General features: G+C 36.2%; 1 protein-coding gene across 4 annotated transcripts in view; it reads right to left on the bottom strand.

Moving 5' to 3' along the window:
- Nucleotides 1-1434: 1434 nt before the first annotated feature.
- The window catches only part of TERT (telomerase reverse transcriptase), a 29682-nt gene continuing 11746 nt past the window's right edge, over nt 1435-19370 (bottom strand). Inside the window, exons 5-15 of one of the 4 annotated variants that reach the window (XM_018070039.2) lie at nt 18379-18540; nt 17901-17996; nt 15885-15970; nt 13386-13499; nt 11570-11641; nt 9524-9709; nt 7863-7989; nt 7517-7578; nt 5710-5834; nt 5222-5359; nt 1435-1679 (exon numbers count right to left, since the gene is read on the bottom strand). In XM_018070039.2, the coding sequence (XP_017925528.2) occupies nt 1576-1679; nt 5222-5359; nt 5710-5834; nt 7517-7578; nt 7863-7989; nt 9524-9709; nt 11570-11641; nt 13386-13499; nt 15885-15970; nt 17901-17996; nt 18379-18540 (1272 nt within the window). In that variant the 3' untranslated portion in view covers nt 1435-1575. Of the gene's footprint in view, nt 1680-5221; nt 5360-5709; nt 5835-7516; nt 7579-7820; nt 7990-9523; nt 9710-11569; nt 11642-13385; nt 13500-15884; nt 15971-17900; nt 17997-18378; nt 18541-19370 lie in introns of those variants that run through there. The other 3 variants (XM_018070041.2, XM_018070040.2, XM_018070042.2) reach the window with 3 other exon arrangements.

Genomic DNA, 19370 nt, shown 5'->3' with positions numbered 1-19370 from the left:
TTCTGCATTGTATTTGTATCTGTTTACAAAGAGCCTTCAGAAACAGCGGTTACTGTTCAAAACTAACGACTCGGCCAGTAATTACAGGTAAAGACAAACATCAGCTCAGGGAATTGTAGGTATTACACTTTATTCATTTTTATAAAATTGCACCTTCAACTGAGACCACATCAGCAGTTTGCACACTCACAGTATCCATTGTGATCCAGAGAAAATATGTTCTAATCCAAGTCATCAGTGAAGTTTACATTCTCTCCGTTCTTCACATTGGAGCATCTTGCTGTCTCTTCCTGCCCCATGATCCAACCAAATAAAGCTTCCTGCCAGGCCAGGCCTCTCTTATGCGATGTTGTCCACGATAGTGCTCCCTCACACCAGTATCACTGCAGACCATTGTGGGGCACAGGAGTGTTTAAATGTTTGAGCTGCTGGCTGAGAAGCAACTGGGTTGTTCTTCATCTCTAGTAGGAACAATTATTTATGCCTTTTTTATTTTTATTTTAACAGTGCCACTTTTTAGAAAGAAAAAACCAAACCTGTATGACTGGTTGTACATTTTGAACTGAGTTGTGATATTAATGGAGAGATTGCAATATGGCAAATCAGCTTCTAGGACCTGTGTTGCCAGTCCCTGTGTGGTGGTCTGCCAGGGATGAGACTTCCATGACTTCTTGGGGCAACCTGTTCCAGTGTCTCGTCTCTCTCACAGTAAAGAATTTCCTCCTTATATCTAATGTAAACCTACTCTCTTTCAGTTTAAAGCCATCCCCCTTGTCCTATCACTATATGTCCTTGTAAAAAGGTTGTTTTTTTTATAGAGGCAAAGATAAACCTAAATAAAAAACAGTAAATGCAAACAGAAGAACAATATATGTGGCATGTTTTCTAATCAAGAACTTCTGTTTTGTCGGTATAAATGCACCAGCATTGTTCCATATAACACTGTATTAAAAATATCACCAAGGATTCAAAATATATAAAACGTGTACTAAAAAAATCCAGTCTGGACAGTGAAATTTTGTCATATACTAGCTGTGACCTCCAAAGCATAACATTTCCAGCCTGTGCATCTTGCTAGCTAATGCCATGGAATGCACTTGCCCTGTGAAGGTAACTGTTTTTCATGACATAACCCAGCTGGGCAGAATATTAAAGATTACTATAAAATAAAGGCACTGGAAATAAGTATGTGTTATTGCAATTAACCAGGCACTTTATTATAAAATAGCCTGCAACACAGAGAAGTAAAGAACAGTCCTTCAAAACAACTCACTGAAACATGAAAGTACATAATTTTGTACAGAACATTATTAATTTCTTCATCAAGAGGATGGGAATCACTGCATGAAACCAAGTAAATTACTTCAAATAGCCTGTGAATTTAAAACAAAAAAAAACACAAACAAGAAGGTACTAACAAATTGTGTATTCTTCTTAAGTCCTTGTATGGTATCCGAACTTCTGAACAAAGTTGATTTTGGTCCACTCTATCAAAACAAACTAGAGAGAAAAGTCACCTAAAGGCATAGCATTTATTTTCAAACCTGAAAAAATTATAAAATAAATATCAATCTGTTAGTCCAGGATAGTTTTGAAATCTTGACAAAGAGACGGTTCTGTCACTGTCTTCAGTAGTGCCATAGTATCCTTTGAGATCTTCCTGAATAGTTGCATCTTACCTACCAAAACATCAGAAGTAATTCATCATAAGTGCAAGTAACTATCAATTGTTGTTTGGGGAAAATACTAATGAAGTAATGAAATCAATAATAGCTAAATCCAATTAAAAAGTTGAAACATCTGGAATATGGGGATAAAAAAAGCTGAAATAAAATGTTACCACTCTTCTACCTTTAAATAAGGCTAATAAATAAAAAGACTGAAAATTGTACATGAAAATATTAAAAAAGAAAACCAAGGAGCAAATTCCTCCTACTTTCATTTCTTGTAACACTACTTTGTTTGGATTTGAGAACTTCATTAAATATTTTTGAAAAGTATAAAACCATTTATTCAATAACTTTATCCACCAAAAAAGGCCTTCTGTCAAACCACAGTTACTTTGAAAGACCCTGTTTTAAACAATGCTAAGGACAAGGGACAGGTCCTTATCTGTCGCAGGAAAGTATTCCCAAACTGTTTCTTTTCCCCTCTACTTTCAGATATGTCATTGCCTATGCCTGGAACTGACATATGCAAAAAAGATTAAAAAAAATAAAATCATGTGGAAAATGCACCTTTTGCTATAAGACTGGAAACAGTAATTCTCCCCGTTGTGTTTCCATGCAGGAGAAGAGAGGTTAACTGGAAAGCCACCCTTATGGTGGAAAATACTGAAGACTAAATGAGATTATCAGGAATTAATTTTTTATAGGAGAACATAACAGTTTGAAACACAGAAGGTCAGTGAATGCCCCATCAACAGAATTACAGGCAGTAAAAAGGACTTTTTAAAGATTAGGAGGGACACGTAAAATCCTAGCAACAGTTTAAGTCCGTCACCTAAACAGAGTCAGCAAAATTGTCAATGGTGCAGAAAGGCAGGAGTGCTCAGTAAACATTTGTCCTTTACTTGGAAAGGAGACAAATGATGTATTTATATCTTATCATGATAAAGAAAGACTCTTGCTCCTTTCCCTGCTGGTAATAATAGGAGAGATGTTAAACAGTAACTATGTTTTAAATACTTAACTCTGAAGAATGATGACAACTCGTACTGACAAGCCCCTGAAGCTCATATTTAAAAGGTTTGGGAATTGGGGGAAGAACCTCCTCCCCAAAACCTATGAGCTTGGTATTAATTTCCTGTGGAGAGTAATGGAAAGGCATGTGCAGGGACACAAAAACCCCCATGTTTATAAAAATTACTATCAACAATATGATCTTACAGGGGTAATAGGTTTTATACAGCCAATACAAACTCAAAAATGACAACAAAAAAATGTAGCTGTTAAGTCAACACAGGGGCTATTACCAGCCTTGGTTATCCTGTGCTACAGATTATTCTACCGCACTGAGCTAACTTTACAGGACCACACCTGAGTTAGTGACTTCCCTGTCATGACTATTCCAACATCTACACATGCTACCTGATTTCCAGAAGTAAGACAAAAAATTTTGTCTTACTTTCACAGTAGAAATGAGTCAATGCCTGCTAATTGTTTAGGTAGCTATGAAGCAAAGATCTCTAAACCCTTGACCTTTCAGCAGTTTACCTGAAGTCTCAGACATTTACAAAAGAAACTGGGCCCTGTAGATAAAAAGACTGTGTTGTCTTGACACTGTGGATGTGATGAACAGATTCTGCCTTAGATAAGGTAAGATTTATGAAAGAATAGCTGGAAATTACTCTTTTCAAGAAAACATCACCACTAACTTTCTACTGACCTTTGGACTTTTCCTGCTCCACCTCCACAATACTCAGCAAGTAGAGTGTTAATAGGCTTTCCAGGAATTTAGGAAGAAGGATGATTCCATTTCTCAGGGGCAATTCTCACTGCCAGAGAAGCCAACTGATAGATGGTCAGCCTTCCCTCTTTCCCTTCTTGGGCTAGAAACTGTGCACACAGGCTTGGACCACACGCAAGTTTCAGGCCAGTACTGCAGTTAGGCAGGCAGCTGTATGGGTACAGCAGAAGGAGCCTAGTGACAACCACTATTCCCACTAGGGAAACTGCACCTTACTTCCCAGCCCATTTTCCCTGCCACTTGTGGTGGGGGGGTTCTGTGGAGGGCAGAAACCACTTTTATGGCAGATGCATGCAGCCATGGAAGACAAGATTCTGCTGAGCAATAACGCTGCCTGGGGCTGCGCCCTCACCCTGAAGGTACTGTCAGATTCAATAGTAAAGCATGCACAGAGAAAGATGAGGGAGCTTTGGTTTGGATTGTGGTCTGCCAGTCAAAGATCCCAAGAGCAAAACATTCTTCATTAAAGACGAAAACTCAAATGTGCCCTATATGGATCTTGGAGAAGTGAGGCAGCTCCCATAGAAGCCATTGTCCTACAGGGTATGACTACTGCATTCCCTGCTTAGTTTTTCAGTTCCTGCCCTCTCCAAGTGAAGCAAGTAGCCACCCCTGGTACTTCTCTGCAGCAGTAACCAGACATGGGGCCTCTGGTTTTGGTGTCAGTGAGTAACTCAGAGAAGGACCTTCTCTGGGAGAGGCTGCTGGAGTTCTGCTCCATACAGAAAGTCCATAGCTGTCAAGAACATGGCTGGTAGAATCTCAATCAAGTCTGTTTCCTGTCAAAGTTTAAGTGACATCTTGATACATTCACACTGCACCACCAAAAATCAGACTGTGCACTCAGGCATTGCTGCAAGCCTTTGATCTGGGAAGAAAATGCTTCCTTTCAAAAGGAGAACTGCTCTCCTTTGGGGGCACTGGTCCTCAGTACAGGTATCAAAGTAAGCTTATGATACATTTCAAATCAAATAGATGTTATTCCAGAATGAGACTGAAGAATTTCTCAGTATTGTATAATAAAACTGCCCAAGCAATGACTCATTCAGAGTCAGCATTGAGAGTCTGGCCTTCAGCACAGCTAAATTCATCAACAGTACTGAACTGCTTCAGGAAAACCTCCTGCTGTTCACTTTTAGCATCTTAGAACTGAAAATTCTATTATTTCTGTGGCTGACCAACGGACAGACCACACAACTGCTTAAGGAGAGAGCTCCCCAGAAGCCAGGGACACAGACAGCTTCTTTACCAAGTAGAAGTGTCAGAAGGATGCCAACACCACAACTCTGTAAGAATACAGGACATGAAGTGCAGTCAGTGTTTCTGTTTCAAAGTGACCCCAGTGACACTTTTTGGTAAAAGTTTAAATTGTCAGAGGAGCTTATTTAGTTGCCAGTTAATCTACATTTTTAAAAATCGGAGCCTGAGCATTTGTATTTCATTTAGTTAAACCTGCTGAGAATGCTTATATGATTACCTCAATCTTATTAAGCCTTCTGAACTGCACAAACTTATTAAGTGCCAAGCATCAAGAACTGTCCTGTAAGGACAAGGCTCTAGAACACGCAGTGCTGAAAAACATACCATTTTAATTTGCCTACTTATCCTTAGTAAATTTGATTAAAATCAGAAAGCATATTAATGTACATTTTATAACAACATTTTACGATGAGAAAATTTGAAAAATCCATTACTTGCCAATATTTATTAAAAATAACCTTAGATAAAACTGTAAAAATAGTTGAATACTTACAGATTTTTAAGGGCGTTAGCAGGCATTTGTAAACAACTTTGTGATTTGACAGTTTGACAATGAAGGCATGGTAGCAGAGCCATTCTGCTGCCTCAGAAGGGAACATGTCAGATGCACCTTTGTTATCTAAAGCAATCCCTAGAGACAGAACAGGAAAATAATGTCACTGAAAACGATGAGCATCAGGAAGAATGTCTGATCTCTCCTCTTTTTCTGTAAAACTACTTCAAGACTTTTTACTAAAGACCTATTTAGTCAATGATACTGCTCTTAGGCCAGCAGAAAACTAAAAACTAAAGCCTGAATCTCAATCTTCAGAAAACTGAGTTTAAGAAGAAAAATGGACTGTGATTCTTATCATACACTCCATATTTTTCATTCCTGATCTTTATCTAAAAATTACATTATCAGACTGCACATTCAAGATGCTTCATTTGTCTAAAAAAACCCCCAAAACCAAATACTTCATTGTCATTAACAACCTATACCTGCATTTTTTGCTTTCAGGATGCCATAGCAGCATGACGCAGTCTCAGAGATGATCCTTAGGAAGAAATAAGGATTTTTTCTAACTTGCTGGTTGAATGGAAGTTGGAGAACACAGGCATGGAACCTGTTCACAAAAACCAGCCTATTTAATCAAAAGTCATTTGCGATTTCAAGTGCAACTATGATTACATACCTTAGGCACTACACAACATTTAAAAGCACCCAACAGTCTTTAGCTATATCAACACTGTTACCGTATGACACCTCTCCCAGATATACACATTTCTGGAGTGTCGGACGCACAGGATATTTGTTTCTAGGTTTTATGCTGAATGAAGATCTTGAAGCCATCTGCCTTGGTAATAGAATTCTCTTCTGAGGACAACAACTGTCTTATGTGCAGGGAAAAATAAACTACACATCGTCACCAATTCCATATCACAGACCATGCCATCCACATGAAAGAGTTTGAGAGGAAATAAAAGCAAAGGAAAATTCCACAACAAATTCTGTTCAGGTATTCAGGAAAACAGAGTTCCAAATGATGTGGTGTTCCAGAGACCAGGATACTCCCTATTTTGTGTATTTGGAAGCCAATTCTACAGAAGTTATTTGTATCATATGCCTCTTTACACCTGTTTGAAAATACTTTAAAATTGCTGACTTTTTTTCCCCCTTTTTTTTCTTCAGACTCCGGCATTATAATCCTGCTTATGTGAATATAGCCAATTAAAATGCTGACTTTTAATTATTCAACAATGTATATACTTTTTCATTAAATTAGTGTATTGCAATCAGTTTAAAAAATTCTGACATTTTCAAATATTTAAAGCTGCATTGAGGTCTCTGGATGAAGTAACCTGACATGCAGCTGTAGACAGTTTTTAAAATAAGATATAAAGACCATTGTTAGAATGGTACCCTAAAAGCATACAGAAGTAACTAAGTAATCATATCCAACATCAGAAAAAAACCATAAGTCACTCAACACAAAAGTTTGACACATCGGTGCTGTACTAGACAAACCCAATTACACTTCTTGGACAAAGAATACAGTTTGAATATAGATCAAGACGATTTTAAGAACAAAACTAAAATGTCACTTCCTAACAAGTACGAGCCTAGCAAAAGATCTGTTAAAACAATAAAAAAAATTACTTTCTGTTGCCAATCATTCAAAGTTTTCAATGCACAGAGTTTAGTATTTTCTCCCAACCTGCTTATCAGTTTTAATTTCTCTCCGTTATCTTTGTTTATCATTTCCTCTGCTGATCAAGACCAGCCCACAGCGACCAAGATACTACAAGCTAAGGAGCAATTAAGACATTATCAGCAGGTAAGAAACTGCAGTTAACTTGGTAGAATGAAACCTCACTTTACCTAGTTATACTGGCCAAAGTTCTATATGAATTTAATAGATACGAAGTTCTAAATATAAACTGATTAATATTTAACTGGTCTAAATATAAAATGGTTAATAACGCTTCCTGTCATACTCCTGAAGCAAAACAAACTGGTTTTCTTGGAGTCAGTTGTCAATACCAAGAGATATTGAAAATCTACTTAGTGAAATATCACTTCAACACACACATCAATATAATCCTGTATCCTAAATCTAATACTCTTACTTAAGAAGTGTTGAAACAAGAATAACTTGACTTGCTACAGATATTTACTAATGCACACATTACACATATATATACACAGCACATTTATATGACACACTTTTTTCTAATCCACAGCTCCTCCGTGTGTTAAGAAAGAGTAATGAAATATTGACAGTTACTACAGAAGACCGTGACTCACCTGTAAGCCTGAAGTAAAAATATCTTGTAAATGTTAATGAGAACTGTTCTAAGGCTGTTGATCTAGAACAGAACAGAAACAGAACCTTAAGAATATTTTAGTGTCATAATAGGACTTGTTGAAGATCTAGATAAAAAACATTTCATGCTAAACTTCAAAAATTTCTTTTATGCAACTAAGTTAGCAGGCTCAGTTCTGGAAGACCCTACAATATAGTTGATGTCAACAGTCCCAAATTATACGGATTACCTCTTAAAATAAACTCTTTATGTTACAACTCAAAGCAGTTTTAATACTCTTCATCCATAATCACAATATTTCCAAACATCCATTTTCATATTCTCACCTGTAAATCAAGAAATAAACAATGACATTTCAGTTTGAGGACTGCAATCAGTTTGTGTTTCATGTTTTTCCCAGCTGTTCTACTTGAATTGAAGGAAAGACTTGATCTGATAGAAGTATAGGAGTAACTAGAAAAAAAAAAGAAAAAAAAGTAGTTAAACTCCATGGGTCAATAGACTATATTAAATTCTGTAAAGTAAGCCTCATTTAACTTCCCACGTTACAGAGATTCCTGCTAATCAACGAGCCAGTAGCTAAAAGATGGTCATAACTAAATTCAGTGTTGAAAAAGACTAGACACTGTGGCTTTAAGGGTATTACCTAAGGAACAGCTTCAATACCTCAGGGCTGAATAACTCACCCTGCTAAAAAAAAGCCAAACCAATAACCTTAAACACAAACAAAATGTATCTCTAAAACACATAGTCTAGCCAGAGCATTATTAATTACTCCAGTGACAATAAGGTTATAATCTAGGATCCATGCAATGCAGGATCTTAGGCTTGAAGCCATCGCAGTTGCTGGAACAATACCAGTGTTCCAGTTACTTAAGTCAAGCTTATCAAAAGCAAGGTAGTCCTTGTAACAAACACCATGGTGGACTTGGCAGTCCTGGGTTAATGGTTGGATTTGATGATCTTAAAGGTCTTTTCCAACATAAACAATTCTATGATTTTATGATTCTGATTAGTGTCTCCAAGACCAGTAGCGCCGATGCCATTTATCAACATAAACTGTTTCTTTCAGAAACACAGCTAGTGAATAAATCTCTTTGGCTGCTGGTTTTAGTCCTTTGCTATGGAAAATCAGCTCATACAAATTCCTTTCCTACACTGACCAAGCTTTTCTGTTTAGGAAGACTACTGAAGAACTTTACCATTCAGTTGGTGGAAAACATCCTCCTAGTTTCCCACTTAAATGCATGAAGCACTGTTTATACTAAAAATGGTCAATAAGGCAGCAATATTACGCTTGAGTTTAAACAGTTCTTTCTTTTCAATCTTTAGCAAATGTCTAATGCCACCTCTAGTAGTCCATGTAAAGGGTCTACAGAGCTTTTTAGTAGGATACATTGTCCTGTCTTGAGTTCTATGCCACTTCAAGCTGTTTTGTGTAGATAGTCAAGAAGTTAACTCTCCCCTACACTACCATCTGAAGGGAACACCTCTGATGTTGAAAGGATTACTAGTCCCTCCAGTCTATACCAAATTAGTCCCAATCTGTAGCAATCGCAATCCCTATCTCAAGCATAATACTTCCTGCTTCTTTTAGGAAGGTACAAAAAAAAATAATTTCAAAACTATAAATATAGTTATATGACATCAAGTGCAACACAGTGCATAGTGGTGACAGAAGCTGAACTGAGCTGATTGAATAAACTTTTTCAGAACCATGAGGCCATCATGTGGTATATGCCTTCTGATCACTAGTGAGTTAGCCACATTTGATGGTGTTAATGATATGCACATTCCACCAGGGTGGAATGAAGAAAATAGCAAGCTGTACAACAGAATAAAGTGTTTAGATTACCGTATAAGAATCAGAATTGTAAAATATATTTTGCAGTTAATTCAATTACACCATTCACAAGACACCCTTGTGCCTCTTACACTATGTACAATACACTGTAAAGCTGACACTGGAGTTCACAACTCTATTTACCTGGAGTAATCGCAGTAAACCTCAAGTGTCTGTATATCTAATAATAAACCACACCACGGGATCAAACGACAATCTGGCAGCTGTTTAAATTTGGGACATCCTGGGATATCATCAACAGGAAAATTCACGACTGTCTTATTTGGGTTTATTAAAAAGCCATACTCAGGAATACCTGCTGCTAGAGTCCTAAAACAGACATAAACAGTTAGCCTAACTCTCCCCACAAAAGCAAACAAGATCTAGCAGAAAAAGTCAGAAATCAAAGAATAAAGGGAACCTTTACTCTAGGTTAACTCTAGGTTAAGGAACACAGCTAGAAATAAACAAAAGTGAAGATATTAGAGGTAAATACATATATAAAATAAACTTTAGGATAATGGAGAAGAAATTTCACAGATTAATGCAAATATCACAGATTAATGTAAATTAAGCACTTCAGCCATGAAACATTTGAGACAAGCTGCATAAACCACACTCACAGAAACCACTGAGATCATAATCACTGGAAAAAGACAGATAAGAGTTATTGCTTTTGAAAGTTAACAAAACAAAAGAGAACCCATATAACAGTAACCTCATTTATTTGATGACAGGTTTTGAACTTAGTGGAGAAAGTTTCCCCTAAGGATGTTTTCATTGGCAGAATGCCTGCTGATTATCTACCCCTACTGGATTAGTGGTGTCATGGACAAGCAGTAATTTGTCTTACTTGGCAATGTACTTATGTGCAGGCTTCGTCCTTTTAAAGAGTGAGAGGAAGAAGTAGGCTCTTCTTCTTGGGGTGCCATAGTTGTAATGCTGTCTCCTCATAATTAATTTACTGAGTCCCCATGTTGCAATACTACACTAGACAAAACTGTTACTACTCCATTTGTGGCATAGAGTTCATAGGATCTGTAAGCAGTTCTGGAAAACTCTCACAGAAGAGGTTGCTTCTCTACAGAAAATAACACAGATGGTGCAGAAGTTGATATAGAACAAAGGTGCAGGTAACTTCAAAGGGCAAGTAGGACAACATCTGCAATGCTACTGCAAATGACATTGTGTTGAAAACATACTATAAAGATTATTAGCTTGAGGCACCCCCTGCCTCTTAGTTCAGTTTATAATTTCCAGAACTGCAAACCCACAGATCCCTAGAAATTTCTTTCTGTTCTGATAAGGAGATGAGGATAAATGAAGTCTTAAAAGTACATTGTCCACTATTTCGTACAATTTATACTTCAATCTGTACTTAACTGATTCCTCCATCACATTTCAGGTTCACAAGACAGCTGCATCTTTCTCACTATTGAAAAGCATGATGCAACTGACTGCTTTGCAGATCCTAAGCTTCAAGACCTGTCCTTTGGATCCATTACATTGGCTTTGGCATCAGCAGAACTCTCCTTGGATTGACTGTACACTCCTACCTACGGTAAGCAGGAACCTCTTTTGGGTTTTAAAAGAAATTTTAAAGAAATTTAAAAGAATTTTAAAAGAAAAGGTAGTTCTGAAGCACTCTACAGAATTACTGGTTTAAAACTTCTGTGTGAACTGCATGCTGCCATGCTATTGGTATCTTCAGATACTCATCATGGAATGTTAATGACCAGAAAATTCTTAGCAATATTGGATCAGACAAAAGTTGCACTCTTTCCCAGGGAACAGAAAGTAGCAGCACATCTGCTCAATAAAAATATTTTAGGAATATAAATACGATATCTTCAAAATTTGAGGGAAATTGGTCTTAAAAGACACCTGTCAGCTGCTTTGGTTACTAGTGTACTACTAATTTTTGCTGGAAGCTCCATCAATGTCAGTAGGTAGGTCCCTAATTTAAACTTCAGCATCTGAGCTGCAACAGATTGTAAGCTGGCTATCAAGAATGCAGCTATTAGGATTCTTCCCAAGCACAAGCTTACACTAAGTAAGGACTCCAAAACGACCCTTGACTGTTAACTCATAAAACAAATACACCTATATGCATAAGCATGTATAAAGACTAAAAAGAATTATGTAAAAGGTGTTAATGCTTATTACTTTAAAGACTGTCTAATAGCATACCTTAGAAAAGTTCTTGCCTGCGATAAATGGGGTGTAACCAGCAAAAAGTCATCAATGAGACGTATTAGGACTCTGTAATCAAGAAGAAACTGATATCAGATTTTTTAATATGTAATCCTTTCAAATTTTTGTCATACTCTTTAGAGCAACAATGTGCCCATTTTAATTCACAAGATGGTAGAGGCCAATATGATCTCCAAATCCAGACTTATGAAGAAATTCTCAGTTCTGTTTCTTTCCTAAATATAAATTTAGAAAAAAAAAAAGTAAAGGGACTGGCTACATGAAACATGAAGGAATTTACAGCACACAAGCCATTCCACAATAGCTCCCCTGGATGCAGAGTTGCACACTTTTCCAAGGCAGAATTTGCATTATCTTAATCTATAAGACAAGGAAATGAGGTAAAAGACCAGGTATATGGTATTTTCAAGAAGAAACCAGATTCTTGATGGGCTCTAATTCTTTATCTTTGTTTACCATATAATAACTTGATGTAAAACATACTGCCATCTACCACTATAAAGGCTGGAATTTTTTTTTCCAACAGAATTAAGACCCCAAGCATGCCCATATTTTTCTGATAAATCCTGCCTAGCAGATCACAGAAGCTCTGGAGATGATCTTGTAAAGTCTCCCCTTCAAAGCAAGAGTATTGTCACCACTATGATCAGATCAGCTGTGCCTTTGCCTACCCAAGTCAATAGCCACATTATTCTTTTGACTTAAAGGATAAAGAAAATTATCAAAATCATTCAACAGGTACCTAAGCAGCATTCTAAAATCTGTTTTTTATAAAACCAGCTGCAACATTAAGGAGTGCATTCCTCTAAATCAGTTTCATAATTTCAGTTTCATAAACAATATCCTTTGAAAGCAATAGACAACTGTTCAGACTCATCACAGAATCCCAGGGCCTGTAAGAACTCTACTAGTTTTGTAGGGATATGTTTAAAATTCTGAGATTTTCCACTGCCCAGTGAGCCTCCCAGGAAGAAATAGCAGACAGATGCACTTATCTGGAGTATTCCTACACAATTCTCAGTTTCTTTTTTCTTTCTTAGGATGGAATTCGCAGCAATGAAGGGAGATGTCTGAACACAGATAGGTTTCAGGGTCTAGTTCATGCCTAAATACCCTGATCTGGGATTCAGTTTTACCTCCAGTTCACATGGAGGGAAAAGGGACCCCAATATTTTTAGAGATAATAAAGAGGTAAAGCTTTTATATCAAGCTCCTAAGAAGTAAGCACATGCAGGGCACAAAGACTGAGAAGATTTACCAAGAATCACACAGGCCTTCAAACAAGAACCAACACCCCTCATAAAAAGTCTGCAATAGAGCTGTGTCCCATGTTAAGATTTACACACAGTGGATTGGAAAGCCAGCAGGCAGAACTCGGGAGTATCAGAAAGCCTATAACAAACATTGCATCTTGTTTGAGGTCAAAAGACCACAGATGATGTGGGAATGAGCGTGGCAGAACCATAAACTTCTTAGATGTACAAAAACAGCTTGTTGGACTCTCTACAGCATCCCTAATACAGTTCTCTTTGTAGGAATAATTCTCCTACCAAAGATACAGTAAAGCTTCTTTTCAGCACTTTTCCTCCTAATCTTATGACAAAAAGGGAAATTGCCACACAAAATAACCACAGTTTCACTGAAGCTGCAGAGATGTTTGTGGGCACCACACTCCTAATGAAGAGTTGGAAATTCTTGAAATTGAAAGTTAAACTTCGGAGAAAATTACTAATGCATATACTACATATTCATATGTATACATAGAACAGAGCACAGAACAAAGCATCCCTACCCATCCTGCTGCACTCCACAGAGCAATTTGTTTTCCATGTCTCCATAGCATAAGCTGCAAAGTAAGGTTGACAAAATGGAGCCCTGTGGAATTCCACAGCACTGTAAGTAGTACCTAGTAAAAAATAAAAGAAAACAAAAAATCAAGACATGCAACAAGATCACAATAGCCATTAAATATTTTTTATTTCAAGTGTAACATATGTTTCAATATGAAATACACTACGTTTGCCAGTTAGCCTCACTTATATTTGTTTGTTCTTTCATCTAAGAATCTACATATGGATCTAGAAGCTTAAAGAACGAAAAAAAACTAATACACATATTCCTTTCATATTAACAAACTCTAGGAGACAACTGTCATTAAATGAAAGAAATCTTATAGCTGATCTCAAATCACAATGCCTCCTTCAGCTGCAGAGACAGCCTTCCTTTGAGCTTTTTAATTCTTTATGTTACATCTCACACAGCTTCAAAAGAAGTGTTCTTGTACAAAAAACAAAGTGCTCTGGGTAGATCTTTCAAACTATAATGTATTTATTTTTAATTTTTGCTGAGGTATTTATCTTTTTTTATATTTGCACAGCATGACCGGGCCAAGGAAAATATTTTCATGTGGTTTTTGGTTTTGGTTTGTTTCTTTTGGTGCTTTTTTCCCCCCACAAATAAATATCATTTTAATTTTAGAGAAATTTCTGATGTCTTAGCCCAATAGAGCACGACCTGGTTTTATACATCCCAGCTACACTCTAAATCACATTTATTTCCTCATTTAGCTCCTCAGGAATGAAGCTATATTACTTCTAGTTAGGAAAAATCACTACATCCTGTGAAATGCTAACCTTTATTATTTGTAATTATAGTCAACCTCCCCGCTGCCCTGCTTGAAAAGTTCACTGAAGTTTTCAGTTGTCATTTTTGTTTTGATTTGTTTCTCATGGCTTCAAGGAGTTCACACAGACATAGCAGAGGGAGGTTAATTAATACTTCTACTTTGTTGCTTGTGTACACCCCATAAGACCACACAGAGTAATAGTAATGTATCAAATCTAGATATGATACTAAAGACAAAATCCTCCAAGAACTTGTGCCTTTTCTTGTGCTGGCAGCAACAGAAGGGTTATGCCTCACAAAACACACAGGAATTATTTTCACAACACTTCTTTGAAATAGGGAGATGTTATAATGTCCATTTCAACATTACTACATGAATGGCTTGGTGAAGTTGAACAAAATGAAATTATGCAACTGGATATCAGAGCCACATACTACTTTTGAGCACTGATCTTACCTATGTTTTGAGTCATCTGCAAATTTTCCTAGCAGGAATTTTACTTTTTTACAGACATTTGATGAATGTATCAAATGGTATTCAAAGATTCCTCCTAGGTACCCAGCTCAACAATCAGTATTTTTCTCAAAAACAACAAGTGAACGTTGACTGTGACAGCTTTTTGAGAACCATCAGTTAAAGAGTCTATTCATTCACTAAACTTATCCGCAGTTTTGTTTTTTTTTCTGAACAAATGAGAATAAGCTACTTAAAAGGTGCAAACTCGTTCCAGTACAAACAGTATTTCTTGTTACAGCTTGACTGAACTCAAGTAAGTGCGAAGCTGGCTTTGTCAGACTGTGCTTTCTGTAAAACCAGTCAACTTTCATGAAACACACTGACGTTGGTTAGTCATTCTTAAAGTCATGCCACATCGGCATTCCTGTGATCCTCCCAAAGTGAGTGTAAGCATCAATGCCAGAAAAACCTATAAATGCTCTTCTGTATGCCTGCTTGAAAGCTTTTCTCCCTCTCCCTCAGTCCTTTGAGATTAAGTATTCTAAAATAAAGGTATTTTTTCAAGAGCAAGAAGCTATTCATTCTAATACACCTCACTCTGAATTTACAAATAAAGATCATGTAAGTACTTGCTTTCTAGACATGGTACACATTTGCCACCAACAGGTAAAACGTTAGCACATAAGCAACACAAAAAGAAATCTGCATTACTACCCTCTATAACATCTGATTCTTAATTCTGGAGTTGCCAAATTTTAATTCCTACTGCTATTGCTGTTGATTTTTACTGTAACTTGCCAAATAGGAAAACCATGCAGAAAAGGTTTAATTTTACACTACAGGGAAATGACTAAACAAGGCTTTTGATTGGATGGTACCTTGCTTTTTTTCACCACTGTGGATCCCAACATTTTTAAGTATTTTCCCTTTGAATTACACTTAAAGTCTTAGATCAAGAAGGTTACATATCTATGAAATAATGCATTCTGTGTATAGGTAACATCATCCAGGTGGGAAAGAGAAATTTTATTCAGTATAAATTTGATTCCAAACTCTTCACACTTTTATGGAGCTTAATTTCAAATTAACATGAAATAAAAATCTTTTAAAAATAGCTATCAAAAGTCTCCTGAGCCAATTAAAAGTATCCTTAACAGAAAACAAACAAACCAAGCATGCTATACAAAGAAAAACTAACTTCTTTTTTACCTGTTCCCAATCTCCAGGATGTTGTTATGTATCGTTTGAAGAAAAAAATTAAACATGCTGGTACTTGTCTCATTAAAAGTTAAGCTCTAGAAATGGGACAAAACAAAACAAGATTTGAAACTAAAAATACAGTATAAACTTTGAAGATGCACAGAAATCTTAAAAAAGGTAGACTATAGCAGTTTGAACCTCTAAGTAAATGAAAAAACAAACCCTAAACCCAAGATCTGGATATACATACTAAAAAGTTGCTCACATCCACCAAGTTAATTTTTTGTTGGGTGTTCTTTTTTTGTTTTGCCTTAGGAGAAACTGAATATAACATCTAAACCCACTTTTTAAAGTGCTGGCATATTATATTGGATTATTACAATCTATGAGACCTCGCTCTTTTGGGCAGTTTCTGTCCTGTAGGACAATTTCTGTAACTGTTGTGACTAAGTCAGGATTCTGTTAAGATTTCCCAAGTCTAGATACACCCATTACCAGTTCTGCAAAACACCTACTTTGCCAGATATTACCAATGATTCCATGCATGACTGTCCGCCTAATATTTATGAAGCTTTTTGTGTTAAAAACTGTAAAAAAAATCCATTTAGAAGAGTTTGAATACCTTTAACAATGACTTCATGCAAACTAAAGCAGAATTAATTCCTACTTGCATAGATTAGACAGCAGACAAATGCACCCAACTTCTGACAGAGCCGTACAGAACACCTGGCCTGACATGATACTTTTCTCAGAATACTTTGTTCTTTCAAAATAATGACACACAAATTGTTTTCAAATGTAAAATACTTTGAAATAGAATGCTGCTGTTCACACAATATCTAGCACAGTTATCTAAATCAAATGTACACTGGAAAAAAGAACAAAACAAAATGTACTTATACATCATCAGAGATCCAGCTAGTTTTCATTTTCATCCATGTACTCATTAGGTTTTCTGCTTTTTGTAGGATCCTGGAATTGTACACCAGTCACACTGTATATTCTACTCCTACGTCCACAGATGCACAAGATCATTTTACTCGTATGTCAGAAATTACCTTATGTCAACCTTGTCATTTTCCACTGGCAGGTTTAGAAAAGAAAAATTTAAAGGGGAATTATTAGCCTGTTAGGAAATACCTTTTTGGTCATCTGCTCCTCAGGTAATCTTGTATGATGTTATTACTATAGGACACCGGGATTCCAAGCAATAAAACGCATTAAGAAACTGAGCATATCACCTACATCTATGCCTTTCTCTGTCATGCTCCTTGCACAGAAGGAAGTCTTGGGAACAAACACTGGCATCCCAAAAATTAAAACAGAAGGATGCTTGCTTCTTACAACAAAGTCTCAGTTGGCGTAAATATAAAATACAGGTAATTTTTAACTATACTTTATTTCATTGAAAGTGAGGAATCTCTTTAAATAAAAAACTGTAAGAGTTTCTTATTTTGTGTTGCATTAAATGCTCTAAAGAAGAATTAATTCTTATCAACCTTGGTAGGTAATCTTTAAAATAAGCTCTCTGATGAGGCATAAAATAAGCTCTTAAAAAAAAGTTATCTTTCTATTCTGCGAAGTTTGCTATTCAAGATGCCACATTCTTAGCTACTTGGCTTATAATACATTTTTCTCACTCTCATGTTTTGGAGACAGCAAGTGTTGAAGTCCTTCTTTATTAGATAGTTAATTTCTCACTTGAAAACTCTTACAAGAAACAATGAAGTTAGGAAAAAGAAAACACTGGTTAAAATGAAAGTTTGAGACAACAGTGAGAAAATCTGGGAAAAGTCTAGAAGGACATTTTGTCAGATTTATTGCCTGGTGCACTCCTCCCACTGAACACTGAGAGCCTGTTTTATAAACATCACAGAAGAGATGACAAAAGTCTTTCTACAGAAGGTGTTGGGTAACTAGAAGTGGTGTCACTACATAATATGTACATTCAATCAAAAATCCCAATCTTCTCTAATTCTTCTGTAGCTTTCTTTTCCAGTTGAAAAGAAGTCCCACAATACTTACCTGCTCAACTACTATTGCATTTTGCAATGAGGTAGTCTCCTGAAGATGGGACACAAAATGCTTCATGTCTGGCTTAAAATCCTTGAAAGTAGAAACCTGCATATTTGCATAAATTGTGAAGAAATAAACAACAAAAGCAATAGAAAATTCAATCATAGACTTTTTTATTCAGTGAAGGTCAAAGGGCCAGTTATTTTAAAACAACGATTCTGCTACTGTTAAAATGAAATGTCTCTCTCATAAACCCCTATTTCCACAACACATTTATCTTTATTCTTACTACGAGTGAGTAAAAACTTTAAAAAGTACAGAGAAAAAAGAAGCTTTTCTACCTCTGGAAAATATCAAACACTATTAAAAAAAAGGGTTTATGAAGTATTCAAATTGCAACTATAAAAAGCTAAAACCAGCTACAGATAAAATCTTTCCTTGGACCAAAATATATTTACAGCAAACGGAAGAAATCAGCAAGTCATACATGTCTCCTATAGAGCCTCCTGGCTTTTCCACTTGTGGTAATCATAATCACAGCATAGCGCCGTATGCAGTAGACAGTTCTTTTCTCAGGCTTTAAGATCCGCGAAATCACTTCCACAAGTTTATCATGAGGAATGCTATCATAAGCCCTGGACACATCAGCCTGAAATACAAGAAATATCTTCCATTATGTATTCATCAGTATAGCTGCAAATATTGTGGTAGCATAAAAAAAAGTATATAAGCAAGGCCAAAATATAAATCACATAGGAGTGAAATTACTGCATTATTCAGTCCAAATTTGTGACAAAACAAAACCTCATTGCTTATCTGAAAAATTCTTCCCCACTCATCGATGAGCATTCCTTTATAAGGGATATCCAAACTATCAGTTTTAGCACAATTCAGAAGATGACACCATATGCAGTTGCACTGAACCCTCAATCATTTAAATTAATTTCTCATATTTTTATATGTTTAAATATTTGAAGAAACTTTCCTTGCTATATGATCATGACATCTTAGGCTTTTGGAAAGCTGCAAACCTACATATTTTACCTTTCCTAAACCTCATATTGCAATACTACCTCTGCTTGCATTTGTCAAAGTCAAAAACGAAACTCTTCTAAAGAAGCAACAATCTTAGTAACCTGCGTATTATGTCAATGACATGATCCTTTGGTTTGAAAGATAATGAGACAATCACTGAAAGGGTAGTACGCCAACTAACATATGAGACACAACAGTCATCCCATATAATATAAATAAATGTGTAATTTACATACATCTGTATACATTGCCCCAACTCAAAGCTATGAATTGAGCTCAAACACAAAATATTGCCTGATAACTGAATATTGCCTGATAACTGATAACTGATAACTGATAACTGATAACAAAATATTGCCTGATAACTGAAAAGTGTGAAGAAGAAAATCCTTCAAATAGTAGGATATGAGAAGCACTCACTTTTCCAAAGTGGAAGAAGGAACG

Source organism: Manacus vitellinus, unplaced genomic scaffold (genome assembly GCF_001715985.3).
Source record: "Manacus vitellinus isolate BGI_N305 unplaced genomic scaffold, ASM171598v3 scaffold_17_pilon, whole genome shotgun sequence".
Taxonomy (NCBI): domain Eukaryota; kingdom Metazoa; phylum Chordata; class Aves; order Passeriformes; family Pipridae; genus Manacus; species Manacus vitellinus.
The sequence above is the reverse complement of the archived record's forward strand: the minus strand, read 5'-3'. Positions and strand labels throughout refer to the sequence as shown.